Source organism: Eupeodes corollae, chromosome 2, assembly GCF_945859685.1.
Source record: "Eupeodes corollae chromosome 2, idEupCoro1.1, whole genome shotgun sequence".
NCBI classification, from domain to species: Eukaryota; Metazoa; Arthropoda; class Insecta; order Diptera; family Syrphidae; genus Eupeodes; species Eupeodes corollae.
Window position 1 is genome coordinate 126,284,692 of NC_079148.1, and position 21,547 is coordinate 126,306,238.

General features: G+C 32.6%; 1 protein-coding gene across 2 annotated transcripts in view; it reads right to left on the minus strand.

Annotated features, from left to right (window-relative positions):
• Positions 1–21,547, minus strand: part of LOC129944059 (tyrosine-protein phosphatase non-receptor type 61F) — a 55,186-nt gene that overhangs the window by 8,901 nt on the left and 24,738 nt on the right. For both annotated transcript variants that reach the window (XM_056053217.1, XM_056053216.1), the window contains exons 2-4: positions 717–890; positions 386–648; positions 94–319 (exon numbers count right to left, since the gene is read on the minus strand). In XM_056053217.1, the coding sequence (XP_055909192.1) occupies positions 94–319; positions 386–648; positions 717–890 (663 nt within the window). The remainder of the gene's footprint in view (positions 1–93; positions 320–385; positions 649–716; positions 891–21,547) is intronic.

A 21,547-nucleotide genomic window follows, 5' to 3' on the forward strand; every position in this document is an offset into this window, starting at 1 on the left:
ACTGATAAAAAACTCGAGGCTTTCCAACATAAACCGGTTTTTTATGTGATCGCATTTTTTAATAAGTATAAGTAAGACAATTTTTAGACTTACCAAAACCAAGCAGCAATCCACTAGACAAAACGTTCCAGAACGTCCAATACCAGCGCTACAATGCACAACAGCTGGTCCAACATCCGGGTCTAAAGCCCCTGAATCTCTTACTTGTTTTAAGAATTGCAAAAAAGCAACAGGTGAACTTGGAATACCAAAATCAGGCCAATTCGTATAATGGAATTGAATAATCTCACGGCTTTGCATAGATTCTAAATCTGTCAGTCTGTAATACAAACAATAAGCATGAGATTATTTATGTCGAAAAATTTGTAATAATATTTTAACTTACCTAAACCATCGGCGGGAAAAGTTTTTGTACTCTTCACATCTTAAATACTCAACGGCAAGGCCAACTTCCATTAATTTCATAGCGTTGTCAGCGCCTCTTTTATCAGGCCAATACTGATGACATTTTATTTGTTTATTTTCCAATAGCTTATTTAACATAAGTATTGCTTTTGTTTTTTGCTCCCATATCATAAGCCAAAAATGACCAACAGTATCACCAAGTGGACCCTGTGTCAAAATATATTTACGATCTGCTCTTTCCAGCTAAAAATACAAAAGGTTTTAGTAAGTTTTATTAAATGTATCCATGTTAAAGAAGTAAAATATTTTACCTTAACTAAATTTGCATTTATATAATCAACTTTTCCTCTGTGAAGAACAATTCTGGAGTGATCATAGGGATTTACATCTCGGTATCTGTTGAGACAACGATTTTGAGACTTTTCCGATTCACTTGTATAGAAATGTTTCTCTTTTGCTTCTTTCTCACTTTTTTCTCGTATATGCTGAAAATAAAAATTTTAAATTTAATTAAGGTTTTTGTTTAAAATACAAAAATTAGTGTATACTTCTTGTTAAACATCCTTTTTAGGAATACAAATAATAAAATAGTTTTTGAGAAATTAGAAGAATTTGGAAATATCGTCAATTTATTTAAGTGGATTCGAATTAAATGAGAATTTTGGAAAAATCAATTTTTGTTCGTTTAATTTTCTTGTGATAAATGAACTTTTCAGTGTCAATTCCAATTCATAGGAATATAAATATTTTATATTTTGCTGAATAAAAAGTTTAACTTTTTTTGGGGTGGTAGTGTTTTTATTCTGTGAAAATTATTATTATTGCCGAAGAAGAAAATCCGCTCTCGTGTTGCCTCGTGGTGGTCTATAATATGGCAGGTCATTATTTGTAGTTTGTCATTAATTTATTTCAATTACCTACTCAGAAATTGCATTGCGTCAATAAATAAATGCACCACCGCATGTGCTGAAAATAAGTTGTATTTTCAACCATATAAGCATTCATATGTATTAAAAGAACTTTAGACAATTTTTCAATCACCATGCCAGGGGAAATACAAGAGGAATTTCCTAAGAAATGTGTATTCATTCTTTGTTTACAAAACAAAATCTGTTTGTAGTTTAAATTATTGCTAGACGACGTCACTAAATATGTAGAAACGGGTAGGAATAATATTAAATATAATTTTAAGAATTTTCTAAGATAGAAATTATAATAAAATATTCATATGTATGTATGTATGTATATTTATACCTAAGGCTGATATTGATGTTTTTCCTCTTAGGGGTCAGTTATAGCTATCGTTGGTTTTTTGGTATTAATGAATTATTTTTGCAAGTTCAGTTATAATGATCATTGAAAATTGTATTCATTAGAGGTCCAGCTATCATTGAAATTAATATGGAGAAATGTTTCAATTAATATTTTGCTGTGTTTTCTTTTGATTAAAAATTCAAACTTTATACTGATCGATTGGAAATCAGTTCAATATTTTTTTTTTGAGAAGTGGTTTTCTATTTTTGTGGCGGAAATAAATCAGTCTCAATAAATTTTGTCAAAAAATTAAACGACTGTTTCACTGATTTGTGTTTCAATTTTATAAAAATCCAATAATACACTCTTTCAGAAAAAAATTTCAAATTATTGAAATAATCAGGAATGTTTTTGAATGAATGGTTTCAATGAAGAAAACCGATAAAACTATAGTTGTAACCTTATTAAACGGTGATTTTTTAAGAGCTTGAGAACTTTTTTTAAAAAAAAAACACATAAAATTTGCAAAATCTCATCGATTCTTTATTTGAAACGTTAGATTGGTCCATGACATTTACTTTTTGAAGATAATTTCATTTAAATGTTGACCGCGGCTGCGTCTTAGGTGGTCCATTCGGAAAGTCCAATTTTGGGTAACTTTTTCGAGCATTTCGGCCGGAATAGCCCAAATTTCTTCGGAAATGTTGTCTTCCAAAGCTGGAATAGTTGATGGCTTATTTGTGTAGACTTTAGACTTGACGTAGCCCCACAAAAAATAGTCTAAAGGCGTCAAATCGCATGATCTTGGTGGCCAACTTACCGGTCCATTCCTTGAGATGAATTGTTCTCCGAAGTTTTCCCTCAAAATGGCCATAGAATCGCGAGCTGTGTGGCATGTAGCGCCATCTTGTTGAAACCATATGTCAACCAAGTTCGGTTCTTCCATTTTTGGCAACAAAAAGTTTGTTTGCTGCGAACGGCGACGAATCGACATTTCACGGTATTCAGCAACACTCTCAGAAACAGACGCAATATTCTCTTCTGTACGCACTGTACGCATTCGTGTGGTTGGTTTAATGTCCAATAAAGTAAACTGAGTGCGAAACTTGGTCACAATCGCATTAATTGTTTGCTCACTTGGTCAATTATGTAGACCATAAATCGGACGTAAAGCGCGAAACACATTTCGAACCGAACACTGATTTTGGTAATAAAATTCAATGATTTGCAAGCGTTGCTCGTTAGTAAGTCTATTCATGATGAAATGTCAAAGCATACTGAGCATCTTTCTCTTTGACACCACGTCTGAAATCCCGCGTGATCTGTCAAATACTAATGCATGAAAATCCTAACCTCAAAAAAATCACACTTTATTTGACAAACTTGAGTATCTCAGCGTTTGGATAATGTCGTTTCCATTTAGAATTTTCTCTATGATAGGCTTAGTTCTGTTGCAGTTTTGGAGCAGGTGTTGGAGGTCAGATGTAGTATTGCAGGTAGGAAAATTTAGAGGAGGTTCTTTTTTGAGGAGGTGGGTGGCAGAGGTATGGCCAGGTCGGAGTCGGATAAAGTTTTGTATTTTTTATTTTTTCGTTCTGTTTGTAGGGTATATAGGTTTTGATTTAGTTGGATTGACTCCTACATAGTGGTGATTGTATCTTCTCCATTCGTTTTCTTGGGTGATAATCAGTTTTCTTATAAGGTTCTTCACAAGGTCATTCTTGGTGTAAATGTTATAGAGGTAGGTTGGTGACTTACTTGCGAGGGTGACGGCTTTATCCGCGAGCTCATTCCCACGTATGCCAACGTGTCCAGGGGTCCACATAAGTTTTATGTGCATGTTTGAATTTACCAATAAGGAGCGGATGTTGTTGATCAGATTGGTGGACTTGTTGTTGGTATTTTTGACAGCTTTGATCGTAGAGAGACTGTCTGTACAGTGTACGTATAATCTGCTTATTTCCTTCTTTTAAAGCCTCTTGAATGGCAGTAAAAATGCCAAAAGGCTTCAGCAGCTAAAATGGATGTGGTTTGTGGAAGAATCCAAAAAGTATCGTACTATCGTCTTCATTTGTGATTGCAAAGGTTGTATTCTCTGAGGTTTTCGACCCATCGGTCAAAGTGAATTTGCAGTTTTTGGACTTGAGCTCGGATGAAATCCTTAGAAAAATCTTGCGATATATCTCAACATTTGTGGGTTTTCCTTTGAGATGCGAGGTTTGAAATTCAGAGTTACCAGATTGAAGGGTGGTGAAAATGGCTGATGGTGTCTTTTAATTTTTTTACGGTTCAGTGTTAAGTTGTTAAGTTGACTTTTTTGTCGATTATCGAGTTCGCGGAAAATATCAGTTTAACATATAGTTTGTATTTGATTTTTTCTCTTCGCTCTTCAAAAGTAGGGAGCCTAGCCTCTGCCAGGATGTTTTTGATGGAAGTAGTACGGAAGGCGCCAACACTAATCTTACTGTTTGATGGTAGGTTGGTTTTATGATGCCGAGCGTGGATTTCGGAGCGTTGCCATAAATAAAAATACCATAATATTACAAATGGTAATTACGTGTACGGTACTTTTCCTACTTGATAAATAGTTAGAGATTTCTTAAGATCTAAACAATGATTGTGCCAATCGTATTTGTTACGTTTTCAATTTCTACGTTATTAACATTAATTGACAGAGGTGTACAAAAATGTTTCCGACATATGTACGTATGTACATGCAAGTATTTGCATTTTGGTAACGAAAGTTTGGCTCCAGAAGAAACTTTCCATTCTAAAATGTCCTTAAGAGCATTTGTGAGCGAATTTTTGATTTCCATAACATTCTGGTTTTTAGAGAGGATATATACATCATCAGTATAGAGGCAGAATTTTAAAGACTTGTGCTTGGCTAAAATGTCACATATATATTGAAATGCAATAGAGAACAGAACAGCAGATAATGGTGATCCCTGAGGTATTTCGTTCTGTAGCCTGTATATATATTTGTAAGAAAAGCTTTAACATAATTAAAAATATTAGGGCCAAAGCCCCAATTTTTTTTGAAGTTTCCATTATTTTTATTACAAAGATCAACTCTAACCCCAAATTTTTATAATTCAAATCAGGAAATTTGTGTCCAATAACAGACATTTTTAATGAAAGCTTTTACCAACTTTAAAAAAAAAATTCCAATGATTTGTTTTAACGACGAAAACTAATGTAAACGGCTAAAGGTGATCATTGAAATGAAAACTAATAACTGGGCATACAAAGCCTTTAGCAGAACAGTTTCGTTCAGAATTTTAAACGAAAACGAATTGAAAACGATCTCATAATTAAAAAAAAGGAAACATTCTAAAAATGTTAAGATTCATTTTGACATCAAACGCAACAATATCACTTAGCCTTGGTTTCTTATAAGTGAATAAGCTAATTGACTTTATGGATTAACCCTATCGACGAAACAGTCGTGTGTGAAATGTGCCTTAAAGCTGCGTTCTCAAAACTGACTGAAATGAAATCTAAATTGAAAATTAAGTGAAATTGCTTCAAGTGTTCTATCTTTCGATGGATATGTGTTAGGCTAAAAATTCGGTTTGGGGTCAAAAACGCGAAAACCGAAAAAAAATAATGAAATTCCTGAGTTATCAATGATTTGATTTTCGGAATTCTGGAGTTTCTGTATTTGGAATTTTCGGGATTATAGTTTTTCTAGAATTTAAAAATGTTCGGATTGTATTGGTCTTCCAAAAAATGCTTTTTATTTGTTTATTTAACTATGAATTTTAAACTGCTACTTTCCAATAATCAAGTATATTAAAAAATTTAGTTAAGCTTCATTTTTCATAATTGAATTTACTTTCGTTTTAAAACAATTTCCGCTAATCGAATACAAAAAATTTGAAAATGGCAAATATCGTAATATAAAACACGGAAATTCACTTATTAAATAGATACCGGTAAAAGTGAATTTTAAAACTTCAATGTTTATTTCGAGTTGAAGTGAAACGGAAAACCTAGCTGTAGGTATGTTGAAAAGAAGTTTGTTAGATTCGGATTGATTTTTTAAACAATTGATCTCTTAATGGGCATAGTTTGATATTTCTGTGTTGAAGATCTGGATTTATTTGGCACAGTTTCCTTCTTTTCAGTAACATCACTATGGATCTGACTTCGTGCTCACGCAAAATTTGACTACTACTGACTCTAGTTTTATCTTTATTTAAGAATTGTTTCGTTAATAACTTAGAATTTCTCAAAGATATGTGAAAAGTTGAAACATTAATGTAGTTAACAAATTCTGGGATTTCTAAGAAGAGTAGTATATATATATATAAAATACACTCCGTGTCACATGGACAGGAACAAGCTTTTTGGTTTTTTTACGTTATATTTGAAGCCTTAGATTTTTTGTAAAAACCCAAATGTGGAATAAATGAGGTAAATATTAAGTTTCTACTGAAAAAGATATGTTGGATTAAGTTGATAAATACAAGTTTAATGGCGATTTTTCCGAAAGAGGTCATAAAAAGCACCTGTTTTTCGTTTTTTTTTTTGTATATGACATGGATGGATACTCTGATTGTTAGGAAGCTTAGTATAAATATTAGTTTGGTAGAATCAAGAAATAAGGTTAGAGGTAAGGGCCTTACCAAGGAGGAAATAGGCCAAATTCGAGCTTACCGGGTTCTTGCACAAAACCATTCGTTTTAAAGCTAAAAATTAGAAGAAGTTCTAATGTTGTATACAACTTCCTCAAGGACCCAAAGAGGCATGTAAAAAAAAACCAAAGGAAGAGTAAGCAAAGCCACATCATTTCAGGAAAGGCGGGCGATAGTGAGAGCTGCTTAAATTTCAAGGCTTATTATTAGTTAAATCAAGGCATTAGCTGGGAGGTAAATGCTAGGAGATCGACTGTTGCTCGGGTGATACAGACAATGTACGGAACAAAAAAATGAAAAACATACCACCATTGAATGCTGAACGCATGAGCTAATGCCTTAATTTTGCAATTCGTCGTCTTTTCCGATAAAACAAAATTTAATTTGGACGGGTCTGATGGATATAGCTGCCATTTCAATGATTTAAGAAAGGAAGAATTCTATCTTGAAAGAGCACAGCACAGGAGGTGGTGTAATGGTATGGGGAGCAATCCCCTATTAATGGACCGTGCAATTTAAGCTGGATTTTCAAAGTTCTAAAATGCCGGCAATCACTTGCAAATTGATTCTGGAATGAGCTTTTTCGCAGTTTTCTGGATTATTGGATTGACAACAATTGACTTTTTAACAAGATAATGCACCAATACATATTTCACGGATAACAAAAGGAAACAAATGTAAACCTTTTACTATGGCTTCCATATTCTTCCGACCTGAACATCATGGAAAACGTGTAGGCATGGCTTTCAAGTCTTAAGTCTACAAAGAAGGACTTCACTACCAAAAAACCTTAAGATTATTGAAGCCCTAAAACCGTCCTGGACCCAAATTTCTCTCAATTATCTGACAGCACTCTATGAATCCATACACCACAGTACATTTTATGACCTTTTTTGGAAATACTGTCATAAAACTTGGATTTATTAACTTAATCCAGAAGCAATTATTCATTCCACATTTGGGCTTAAAAAAAACCTAAGGGTTTGAAAAATTGAAAAATAACGTCGAATAAAACACGAACAAAGCTTGTTCCTATCCATGTGACACGAAGTGTAAAAACTAAAAACATTAAACATAGACATTAATATTCTAACATTATTGTTAAGACGAAGAAGTTTTTGTAAATATTGCAATTTTTTGAACCAGTTACTGACTTTGAAAAAATTCTAAAAAACGTATATTTTTTTTTTAAATTAAGTAATAATTTTTTTAACGAATCCTAAACTTGCCTTTATACCTATTACACTCATGATGCAATTAAAAAATAAAATACTACGTCTAGTTCGTTCGATATGACATGACGATGAATGAATCACTATTAATAAATTCAGTAATGTTGTTTTCAAAAGCACCAATGATGATCGTTTTATATTTTAACCATATTGCAAATATCTACTTGAATCAAGCGATCGTTTTTATTATTATTATTATTGTTGTTGGTAGTGTTGTAGTATATTTAAATGGGGATATCCCCATCCTCATTGATGAAATCGAAATAAAAAGGTGAATGAAATGCTTACGACATTATTTTATCACTTGTTATTTTGTTTACATGCGATTGTGGCGATCGATATGGTGTTTGGAATTTCTCTTTTGAATTATTATCTCTCGGTGATATTTTGATAATCTGGGAATTTATTTATTGAATTTATGAGTGCGGAAAATTTAGATGTAGTTTTTTTTTAGAAAATGTATGTTTTCCAGGTTTTGAAAGATTTGGCCTTTTTTCTGATATTTTTATTTACATTACATTGAAAAATTAACAGGATTCTAAAGTTTCAAAAGAAAAATTTTAATATGGGAAAATATACGTGGAAACAGAAAATTGTGAGTCAAGAACCAAGAAAGAAATAAAAAGATATCATTTCTTTTTGACTAAATTTTGTAAGTGCATTTCCATGGAATTTGTTGACACACAATTGTTGAACAAGCCCATTGTGACTTTCTTTTCATATCTTAGTATTTTAAGAATCTCATTTGTTAATTGTGGATTCAATCAGACCTGTGAAGTCAATTCAAGTTCAAGAAGTCAATTCAAGTAAAATTTTTTGTAACCTGAAATTTGTAAGCAATATTCTGCAGTAGTTGAATATTTTAAGTACCAGTACCGGGACTTGGGTATTTTGTTCCTTTGAATTACTTTTGTACTTGAAAAGCATTTTAAACACTTAATTAAGCTTGTATTTCAGTCTTAGGACGAAACCAAATATTTTTAAGGCTATTTGCTTTCATGAAATTGAATATGACGCTTTTTTTCTGGAAACAAAACGATCAGTTCAAAAAACAAAATAAAAATACTCAAAACCATATTTGTATCGCCAATTTATGGTGAGGATACTTGTTTCCTTTGAAAAAAATTATTAAACCTGAATTAAGCTCATTTCGTCGATGTCATCTCAATTCTTCTAAATTGCAAGTGTGTGATTCAGATGATTTTTCAGTGTGAACATAAAAATGAATCACTTCACTTACCGATTTTTTTTGTATTGTCTTTGATTTTGCAGAATTTCACACATTTTTTAATCATACCAAATAAATCCAAACCTTAGACTAGTTAATTAAACGATCTTATGAATATTAATCATAACATGACATAAATGTTATTTCGACTTCTAATAATTTCTAAATGATCATATTTTATAACACATTTCCAAGAACATCAAAATCCGAATCAGACAAAATGTAGGAATGAAATGAGAGGTGTTTTCCTAAAACTGAAAGTTATTTTTAAACTCTCAACCATTCAAATAGGCGAATAGTTAAATGGGTGAAAGTTCTAAAAATTGAATAGTTGATTGGTTGAAAAGGAAGTTGTTGTAATGGGTCCGATTTGTCACATTGAAAATTTTGACATTTCACTAGAGTCGAAATAAAAGATTTTTAGAGAGATGTCTGTGCATGCATGTGTACGTACGTTCGTACGTCTGTACGTCCGTACAATAGCGAAGTTTTTCAAATAAATTTTGTTATACAGATAATAATGCAAAAAGATGCAGAAAAGGCTTTCAAGAAAATTGCGTGGGTTGTTTTTTTACCAGCAGTTTGAAAAAAAGGTGAATATTCTGGTTAACCCTAAATATCTCACGAACTAAAAACTAGACTTGAATTAAATTTTATATATGATATATTATAACGTGATACCAAACAAGTATATTTTTGAAAAAAAAAAATCCAAATAACGGTTGTTTTATAAATCAAAAAAAAACTGAAACAAAATTGTAACCTTGAATATTTTAAGAACAAAATATGCAACAAAAAATAACGTTTAACATCTGTTAAAATTTTGAGAGAAAATCGAATTGACAGTTTTTTTTATGAGAAATAAAAACATAAAAAAACATTATTCAAAGTTGGTAAAAATTGGATTTCAACTCAAATATCTTTTCAAAAATTTGAGATTATGGCTTAGATCTAATTTTATCTTATGAGAAATATTCTTTTGAACATTCGGTAATTTTTTTTTGAAAAATCGAATTGAAAATTTTTCAACAAAAAATAAAAACATAAAAAAGCATTTCTAAAAGTTCGTAAAAATTGATTTTAGACTCAAATGTCATTTTAAAAATTAGAAATATTGGTTTCAAACTTATCTTATCTCACATAAAATATTGTTTTCGACATTCAGTGAATTTTTGATAAAAATCCAAAGTCCGTTTTTTCATTAAAAAAAAAATAAAATGTACAAAAAACAGGAACAAACCTTTTAAGCAAGACAAATGGACAGGAAGGATGGGAAGTTATCAGTGTGGGTTGCATGCCAGTCTCTTTTTTGTGAAATATTTTCCGGCTTCCATTCATTAAACAAAATTCATGGCAATTATTTACATACTTCGTTTTTCAATTTGGCGCAGTCATCAAAATAGAAGAAAAAAGCGAAGAATGTTGTTAAGATGGTAAAACAAGCAAAGAACACGACTCTGAACACTAATCGCAATATTCCCGTTCTTCTTTTTTGACTTGGTTAATAACTCTGTGTCCTCACAGTCTTAAGATTGTGGAAAAGAATCTCCTAATCAGCTTATGTTGATTGTATTTTAGTAAGACCATTTGATATTTCCTTGCTTTCTTAAACACTTGAAAAAATTCATTGGTCTTCTCATCATTGATTTCTGGCAAAAACAGCGCGAATAGCCAATATTTAAATTTTACAAATGGCAATTCTTTTTTGTTTAATTTAAACAGAAAAAAAGTACTTTTAGTTGGTTGTTTAAAATGTACTCATTATGGATTAAGCTAAATATATGACATATGATTTGAAAGACTTTTTAAATGTGAACCAAATGACACCAAAATTATTCCATCTTTCCTCAAACCACCAATATTACAAGATCAACGTCTTTATTTGATATTAAATGAAAAAATTTCCCTTAGGTTTAGAAATTTTGAGTTTTTTAAATTTGAAATCTATTTTATAAATGATAACATAATTTATTCAGCATGAAAAGAATATTCAAATTTTATGCACTTTTAAAAAAAATAAAAATTCAAAACATTGCCTAAGACAGGCTTTTATATAATTAAAAAAAAAAACATATTCAACCCAAAAAATGTATTTTAATATTTGTTCCAAAATATTGTATTTTAACATAAAATAAAGGATCTGTTTTGGGACCAAAACATAGTGTACATAAACTCTCTGTTTGCTCTTGATTTCAGAGGTAAACTAATTGCGTTTGCGAATGATGTTGGTTTTTCTTATGGCACTAATAGTCGATTGGATATGGGCCCAGATATAAATTTTGAACTTCAGTTAATGAGAATATGGCTTTCGGTACATAATTTGGTTATTAGTTCGCAAACGAAGCTAATGTTGTTCAGCTTATCTGCCAAAACTTTGAAGTTGATTTTCAGTACCATTCCCCAGAATGTCAAAAGTTCAAGCTTCCTAACTGTAACTTTTTAACCGGGACGGTTAGACTTATCTTACTTATACTAACCAAAACTGCGCGTCCAATTGTTTTTCAATAGAAAAAGTGAATGATTTTAAATACTAACTAAGACCTTGTTATTGATTCCAAAATGAAATTTTCAATTCACACGGATAACTTGGGGAAAGTACTTTAGGTGTACAATGAGGCACTTTTACATTGTGCAAAATTTATTTTGAACTGAGCTTTTAAAAACCATTTGCCATGGCATTTTCCAGTCTATCCTACAATATGGAATTGTTTGTTGGGGTGGTATATACACTGCCAATCACTAGGATGAGGCCACATATTTTTCAACCGATTTTCGTTCTTTATACCTGCTGGAAATTTAGTACCAATAAAAATGTACTACATTTGAGTAGGTAGATATTTTCTTTAAAAAAAGTAATAAAATTAAGGGGTTAAATAGAAAAAACAGTTGGAATTTCCCTACATTAATTAAAGAGCTACTTAAAAACAGTATGAAAAAGTGCGTCACTTGGATGAGGCCACATGAAAAATCTTATAAAATATCAAAAAAATGAAAGAAATGTTTACAGTTTTTGGTTTTCAAACATTTATTTATTAAGTTTTTCTCAATTAATAATGAGTATGCCCTCCATTTTTCGATATGACCTCTATTAGACGGTTTGGAATGGAATCATAGTTTTTTAAAATAGTCAAGTGAAATCTCGTCCCAGGCATCACTGATAGCTTCAATTAAGGAGTCCTTGTCTTCAAATTATCTACCGCCTTTATAAACTTTTCGAGATAGCCATGCCCATACGTTTTCGATTATGTTCAAGTCCGGTGAATAGGGTGGCCATGGCAAAAGCTCTACGTTTTCTGATAAAATCCAGCTTTTGACAACCCTGGAAGTGTGGATGGGGGCATTGTCTTGTTGGAAAATCCAAGGCAGAGGTCCAAAAATATTTTCCATCTTCGGAAATGAGCGTTCCAACAAGTATTTGTAGCTGTTTCCATTCATTGTTAGAGAAAGAAACTCCAATTCGATTTTGCCATAGTAGGTGATAATAAAAGTTGTAACCATCGGGGCCGTCAAGGCTAAACTTTTTTTCATCCGAAAAGACGGCGCGTTTCCATTGACTGCTCCAAGAGACATGTTCTGTTGCAAAGTTCATTCGCAGCTCCTTGTGTACTTGCTTTAGAACAGGTTTCTTTTTGAGTTTTCTTCTCTGGATAGTACAATCTTTTCTTATTATCCTTCGGACTGTCGAAATATTGGCTGATACTCCGCTTTTGGACCTTATTTTAGTAGCTGATTGAGTAGAATTTGAAGCAATACGTAAAATTAACCGCTTTTCTCGGGATGTTGTTGCTTAGGCTGTGCGTCCTTTTTGGTTTTTTCCATAGTTTTGAGCATCGGCAAGATAGTTGTTTACAACTGTCTTACTTCTGTTCAGCTTCCTTGCTATTTCTCGGCTTGAGAGTCCCATTTCCTTGAAAGCATCGATTTGTCCTCTTTCTGCTACTGTCAACGTCTTTCCGGAACCCATTTGTAGTTGAAATTTAATAAAAATAGTTATTTGTAAAACGTTCTTAAATATTGTAACCCAAATTTTGAAAAAAAAAATTGCTGATCTGAACTTCTACAACGAAATATTCGCAATGGCCTCATCCTAGTGACTCACTTTTTTATATCCTTTTTAGGTAGCTCATTCATTAATGTAGGGAAATTCCAACGGTCTTTTCTAATTAACCCTATAATTGTATCACTTTGTTTTAAGAAAATTTGTACCTACTCTCATGTAGTAAAATTTTCCGGGTTAAACAAATTCCAACAGGTATCGGACCGAAAATCGGTTGAAAAATATGTGGCCTCATCCTAGTGATTGGCAGTGTATATTAATTGAAGTGGCGTTCAACACTATTTTTCACTATTTGTAAATTGAATACAGAATGTCACTATTTTTTTTAATTTTTCATTTTATTATATTTAAATGTACATTCTTTATTAAAATTATTGTAAATATTTTTTTTAAGTTTATATGAAAGTGAAAAAAAAATAATAAATAATTTTCTGGCTAAACAATAAAATTAAAAACAGTTTTAAGTTCTGATCAGTACAATCATAGCTATAACTACAGCTTGTTCTGGAAGTTCATTGCTTTTAATGGTTCTTTCATTTATATTTTAAAATCAAAGTCAGTTAAGAAAGGCATTTTTTTTAAACAAAAACTTCCTACAAAAAGACAAAAGCCTATCGCAAATCTAATTGTTTTTTTACACAGTACTGTATTATGTACACTTAATGTCAAAAGAAATGTCATTTTTATATCGATAATTTTGTTTTCAAAAAAATGGGACACGCATATCGTCCCTGGTGCTTCTGTTATAGTTTGGTTAAAAAACAAGCGAATTTCCAATGAATTGTTTGTGGAGTATATAACAACTTTTTTCTTCCTTCACAGTCTTCATTTAAATGATGCCAATTCTCGTGAGTTTAAGTTTGAGTTCTATTTACATCACATCGACATCACGCTAACTCAAATTGCATATTTCCCATTCATATATTTCTTTCTATTTTTCTATTTCGTTCTCATATTTCTCATCCATCAGTTCTCACATCTTCCTCTGACACCGGCTTCTGCTCTGGATCTCCCAACCCAAACCCCAAACCTATCCCCAACAACCTACCTACCATAAACCTTCTTTTTACTTAATTCAATTGTTTTTATGTTGCACAATGGTGGTACATTTTTAGAGCATTTCTCAGGAACTCTGTTCTGCTCCAACAACAACAACAACTACACAATAATAACAACAACAACAATAATAATAACATGAATAACAAACTTAGATCTATGTAAATTGAATATGCGGACGACATGGTAGCAGCACTAGTTGGCTGGATGGCTGGCTGACTGGCTAACTGGATGACTTGACTGGGTGCGATGATGTTTTTCGCTGATGCGCTTCTCCCAGATTCAGATCCATCATCCATAGCAGAGTAACAAAGTCTGGTGCAGATGGAGAAGCAACAGCAGAATAGAACAACGAAAGTTTCTACAAGTTTTTAATTGGCTCTCGATGAACGAAACGAACTGAGCTTTGTCGATGCTGTGACACTAATTTGAATTTCTTTGGAAAATTAATTACAATTTCAAATCACAGTTATACGAATACGAAATACTATTTGTTCGCACATAAAATTGAATCAACTTAACATCCAGCACCAGCATCAACATCAACATCACAATATAGGGTTTTTGTCGGTAAGGTAGATGACTCTACCAGTCTACCTCAACCTACGAGTACATAACCCAGTATACACGATGCAGTTTTTACTGTGTGGTGTGGTGTGGTTTTCGTTTTGTTGATTTCATTCTAAATGTCAAGTCTCGGTTACAGTTTCCGATTTTCAGGCATTCCGCACTCGAAAGAATACGAATATACGATACGAATACGAATACGAGATACGACCTAATCTAAACCGGTTCAGTTGTTCATTTGAAATAATTTTTTGTTTATTAGTCATAGTCATGCCTCAAGCCTCATGTCTCATGCCATCAGGAATCGCACTCATTTATGTTTTTTTTTTTTTTAGCATCAGCACAACGTTTTGTTTAACATTTGTATTCTTTTTGCAAAAAATTTGTTCTTTTTAGAATCTGACGACAGATAGATATTTTTCTCTGAGGATTGGTTTCATTTGTATGGCGACGACGAAGCACGTTCGAGCTTAGAACTATAATTAGACACTTTTTGTTTGTTTTGAATTTCTTAAGGTTTTGCACTATTTTTTAACCCGGAAGTTAAGTTGCTCCACACATTGGGGTAGTTGGAGCAACCACCTGTAACGCTGGAAGAGTTATGAGATATACATACGAAAATAGTTTTCAACGTCATGGAGGGAAGCTGCAGCCTGAGAATTTACTATTCCCAAGGTTTAGTCAACTTCTTCTTTATCCCTGAGAGCGGTTTCTATATATTTCGAATATTTTCTGAGTTTTGTTCAAAAATTTATATCAAAACCAAGCCATAGGGTTTCTTCGGTTGTAGACAACTTGTCCTACAAAGTAAGCAAATTGAATGACAGTTTGTGTTACAGCGACATTTTTTTCCACCAAGAACTACCGATTAACCCTTTGTTGCCTTTGTATATTTGTGGTTTCAACTTGTTACTATAAATTATCAATGTGTAAAGGGGTTAACTGAACTGTTGTTTTTAAACGTCAATTTACATAGCAAACGAATAACTATGTTCAGAAGACGTAAGGGACTACCAATGCTATCAATTACCATTAATTAAACTCTAATTTAGACAAAATTAACTTGTTGCTTTTTTCAAATTTAATTTATGATGATATTTTGACTCAAGTATGGACTTTACGAGACAATAATGTAATTTTTTCAAGATTTTTGACAGGTGACAAGAATTTCACTTGACACTAAGTTCCTCATGTCATTTGAATCTACCTATAATGAATGGCAGGTTTAGACGACATAATAGAATTGAAAATAAGGCAAGTTTCTAGTATCTGGTTACCTTAAGGCAACTTTAATGGAAAATTGACCGAAAAGTAAGTTAGGAAGAAATCAAGTCTACTTGTGTCAAAGTGACAGTTGATCATGTTACTCTATGATTTATTTATTTTATATACATCTCCATTTAATGTTTTCTGTAAAAGGATACCTTCTCAAATTGGAAAAAGAAATAAGTAATACAAATCCTAATCAAAATAGTCGAAAGTTACATTTGAAAAATGAAGTTGACTGCAAATGAAGTCCCTTATGTTGTCAGAACCTGTCCAATGTACATATACGTTTCCCATAGTGCATCTGTTCGTTTTCTTTATACTACTCACAAAAGGCGTTTTTCTTTTTTAGTTCAGAGCTGAGTCTGAACTGTCAAGCAAACATTTTTTTTACTTTTGAACGTTATGGCTGAAACACGCTTCGGCTTCGCCTGACGTTTACGAGTTCAGCCATAGGAAGCCAATGCATGCTGTCACAATGAAGCTTCAACCTGACGTTTCATTTGACAATCGTAAGGAAATAACGTAATGTTACGTATCCAAACGAAATTCTCTATTTCAAATTTGCTGAACATTTACTTTTTCTGACAGCTCAACAGCTGTAAAAAGTCAACAAACAAAATACATTTGCTTTTGGAGGGATTCCCATTGATTATTATAGGCTGTATAAGCTTCCTCTGCGATAAATTTAAACTTTCCGATTTCAAAACTCATATTTTTGTTTTTATTTTGAGAAAAAAAACAGCTGCTAATGACAGAAGTGCCATTTTAGAAATGTCATATTGGAAGTGTCATTCAAAGCAACCTCGTAACGCAGACGAAAACGAAGCTGAAGCGTGTTTGTGTTTCAGCCATTAAGATCGTGGTCAAACACGACGCGGCCTAGCAGGACGTAAAACGATTTTGCCCGACGCATTCCTTGTTTTCTATAGAATTATACTTTGTTGTTCAAACGGAAAGCGATTAATGCCAGAGGTAAATAATAGAACACGACGGTAAAATTGAAGATGCAGATTTTTACAAAGAACGCGATGGACAAATTTCAAAATAAAAAACATTTAGTCTCTTCACGCTTAAATTCTTCTCAAAAATTCCTTAATTGTGCTTTAAAAGGACAACCGAATTTTTTGGATTCGATTGCTGAATTATTTGTTGTCACAGTAAATTACAAAAGCAAAGAGGAAAGAGTTGCTCTGACTTTTAGAACGCTGAAAGCTGAGTTAATTTTTTTTTTCGACGTATCAGAACGAGGAACGCAGCGGTGCTTTCTAACCATCCCTTCGGACCGCGTCCGATTTGACCGAGCCTTTAGCTTTTTACATTTTCGTTTTTTTTTTTGTTCTAAAGCGTAGTACGCTGCTGGTGCGAAACGAAAATTCCCATACAAAAATGTCATGACGAAATCATAAACGAAAAATTTGGCTGTGCTTTTCGTTTTTCAGTACGCTGCAGAACGACGAAATGTGTCATTTTAGTGGATAGCTGTACTAAATTTCTTAGTACAATTCTCCACAATTTTCGTTCTCAATTTTATTGCCCGGCATATTAATTGCTTGCGAAATTTTGACGTTTAATTTTTTTTTTTGAAAAATTCGGAGGGAAAAAAGAAACTGGCTTCATTGGTCGAAGCCAGTGAAGCTATTTTGAAGTTGGAGCATGGGCTTCACAAAAATAATTCAGCCGTTGCGAGCCTCTGGAGTAATATAGCTGCAGAAATGAAAAACTGTGTACTAACTGCTCAACAACTTGCTGACTGTCAGAACTTGTCAATAGTTTTTGACAGCTGACAGAACTCCCCACAAATATTTTTTCCTCTGTGGTTTTCGTTTTCATTTTGCTCTGCACTTGGAGACCGCCGACAAAATTCGTTTCACTTCAGCTGCGTACTAGGCTTAAACGTATTCTAAGCTTGCTAAGAGTGCGCTCTTTAAACTGAGGATAAAATAACACAATAATTTGAATGCTGAACATTTTTTATTATAATACATTTTTCCATTATTATTTTAGCTTGGAATCCTATATTGTATTTTTTTAGAAGAAAATGAAAAAGAAATTGACATATGAAAAATAATGACAGTTCAGTTTGTTAAAAAATAATTAGGTCTGTTCGCGTACCTTTTTAAAACAGTATAATTTTACCGAAAATTACGAAATTTAACTAAATCCTTTTCGAGTACTCAAAAATTTTGTAGTTTTTTGTAAAAGAGCGCTCACGAGAGAGGCATTTTTTGGACTGATTTGTGAAAAGTGTCAAATTTAATAGTAATTCAAATAAATTGCACGCTTTTGCTGTCACTTATAAAATTAAAATTTTTTTCCCCAAAAAACAGCAACAAGATTCGAATTTTCAAGTTCAATTTAATCAAGTTTTTTCATAAAAAAAAACAAAGGACCAGCAAGATGTTGCTTGAAGTTTATGTTGTCCTAATTTATCCAATTGCAAAAAATAATAAATTCTAAACACGAAATGAAACAATGATTCAAAATTTATATTTTTTTGACAGTCAAATTGTGGAAAAAATTAGTTTTCCCGTTCGATTACTTTTTTGAAGTTTTGTCTTTTTTTTACCCCATTCTTTAAAATATCTCTTTTTACGAATTTTAGTGCAGAAAGTAAGCGAACGGATCTATTATGAGCGTTCAAACTACGCTTCTTTCAGAGCACGTTCGATGTGCTCGAAATAAAATTGTGGTATATCTGCACTGAAAAAAGGTAAAGTTTAATAGAGCCCACACAGCGATACATTTTTTAATGAAAATTGTATTTCTTTATACAGTTAAGTTTAGATCTCGCCAATAAGTGTAAACAATAATATCATTCAAATGTGGCTGCTTCGGAAAGATTTGCTGCAAGCTTGATTACTAAGCAATTCATTAGGTAAAATATTTTGACAGGTGTCAAATGCCAGCACTACCAACTTGAAACCATAAATGTAATGGACTTTTATAAACGAAAATAATCAAAATAAAAGGCGAAATGAGTATTAAATAGACCTTGAAGAATTGGACAACTTTTTGTATGATGACATTTATGACATTGACATTTATGAGCGAAGTTATTTTTAAACTTAATATAAATATTTTCAGATTTTATCGACACCTTTCATGCAAATGTCAGTTTTTTTTAGTTTTTCTTTCTGTCAAATACACAAAGTAAGTTTACCGGGGTGAGTTCAGGGCACTGTATTTGTTAGCTTTTTAGAGAAAGCAAATCTCTTTGCTAGGCAGTTCGCCGCCAATTCAACGCTGCCAGTGAGTGTTATGACTCCGCCTGTACTTGATTGAGTTAATGATTCTATGGGGCCAATCTTTTTTCGCACTCGTACTGTAGCGAGAGTCCTACGAGATCTAAACATACATAAATCTGCTGGTCCGGATGGTATCCCCGCTATTGTTCTGAAGAGGTGTTCTTCATCGCTGGCAAAACCACTGCGTAAGCTTTTTCATCTGTCCTACTCCTCAGGTCTCGTTCCGAGCGGATGGAAAACCGCATTTGTCCAGCCTATTCCCAAAAAAGGCGAATCTTCCTCACCGTCTAATTATCGACCGATTGCACTTACGTCCTTCTTTCCAAGGTCATGGAAACACTGATTAATTATCAGCTCAAGAAATATCTAGAAGAACAGAAGCTTCTTAATGACCGACAGTATGGCTTTCGTAGCAATAGGTCCACTGGTGATCTCATGGTTCATCTCACCGAACAGTGGAACAAATCTTTACATAGTTTTGGAGAAAGTAAGATTATTGCACTTGATATTTCAAAAGCGTTTAATAGGGTTTGGCATCAAAGTCTCTTATCGAAAATGCTCGCTTTCGGTTTGCATGAATCCCTGCTTCATTGGATTAGTAATTAACTTTTGGGTCATTCCATAAATGTATTATTGGATGGATTGAAGTCTGAAGACCATATAATAAATGCTGGTGTGCCCCAGGGCTCTGTTCTATCTCCAACACTCTTTCTCATTTTTATTAATGATCTCCTGTCTGCAACATCTAATCCAATACATTGTTTCGCTGACGATAGTACTCTTAGCTTTTCATATTCGTTTTCAGATTCACACCCCTCTTCTTCGGATGTGGAACTGCAACGACAAAATATGATAAGCTCATTAAACTCCGACCTAAACAGCATTGTACAATGGGGAATAAGAAACCATGTGGAATTTAATGCTTCGACGACGCAATGCTGTCTAGTATCGTTAAAGCGAAATATACCCCCCCTGCCATTATCCATAAATGGCACTTGCATCGAGGAAACTGAACATCTGGATATTCTTGGTATGTGTATCACCAACCACCTTTTGTGGAACGATCACATACGTGATGTCGCCAAAAATGCCGCAAGATGTTTGGGTTTTCTAAGGAGATGCATGAAGTTTTTCTCCCCCTCTGATCTGGCTGTTATTTACAAGACTTATATACGTCCAAAGCTTGAGTATAACTCCCATATCTGGGCTGGTGCTCCTGCAACTTACTTAAGCCTTTTGGATAGTATTGAACGTAGAGCATTTAGATTGATTGGTGATATTACCATCATATGGTCATTTACGTCACTTGAACATCGTCGAAAAGTTTCTTGTCTCACCCTCTTTTACCGTTATTTTAATGGTTTATGCTCTAGAGAAATAGCCAGCTGCATTCCTCCCCTTAAACAGTTAAACAGTAATACTCGCGCTTCTAGGAATGCTCATCAATATACCCTCGAGCCCAACTTTGGTCGTACTGTCAAGTACAGAGATTCGTTCTTTTGTCGTACTATGCGAATGTGGAATGCCTTGCCACACTCTTTTTTAACCAAGTTGGCCTCAATTAAAAATTCAATTAAATGTTGATACACCCTGTAAATAATATTGAATCATAAGATATTTAAATTTGGTTATTTTTGTTATTTAATCATTTCTATTGTTTTTTTTTTCAATTTAAATAGATTATTAAAAAAATTCCAAGAAATTATGTTATCAATTCTTTTTTTTTAAAGATTTATTCTTGAAATAAAAATTTGAATATGTAGGTAAGGTTATCGAATCTCAAAATATTCACATAATCTAAGGCATATTTTTCTGTTTTAATTTAATTTTAGGAATAAGCTTTTTGCAGGCTAACTAGGGACTTATTTGCGTCAGTAAAATGTCATTTCCATTTATTTGAAAATTTCACTTCCAGTAAAATATTTTTTTAAGCAATCAATAACTTCGACCTAGGTTAGAATTCCAAAATACAAAATTTTAAATTAAAAAAGTTTACATTTAACGAAAAAGCCTTTCTTATAAACCTACTTAAGGTAGTTGTTTTTTACTTCAATCATGCACAGACTACCAAGGAATCTGTATACCTACCTAACCTTCTATACCTATTTTTGAACATATAATTCTCTATAAAATCTCTAGAAACAACGACTTTCGTAGAAGTTCATTTGCCTAGGACAGATTTGTTGTAGGTCTTATTTGCTCGTATAGCCATCGGAATATTTTGTCATTGAAAAACAAAAACAACAACAGTAACAAAAAAAAGTAAGTTTAAATACAAAGAATCCTTAATTTCTATTCCCAAAAATTATATAAAAAATCTTATGTTTCTTCTTAGAAATATTGAGCTACGTATATTTTATTTTATATTAAAACAAAAACAACAACAATAACCAGAATGAAAAAAAGGACAAAAACAAAAGAAGGAAGAAACTCAATTCTAATAAATCAAGTTCTAGGAATAAAGCTGAAAAATAAAACATTAGAATATCTTTCTTCCTATAATTTTATCTCCTTTTCTCAACACCAACAACAAACAAGAAGAACGAAGAATAAAAGACGTTAATTGATTTCGCTATAATTTTCGAAGAACATGA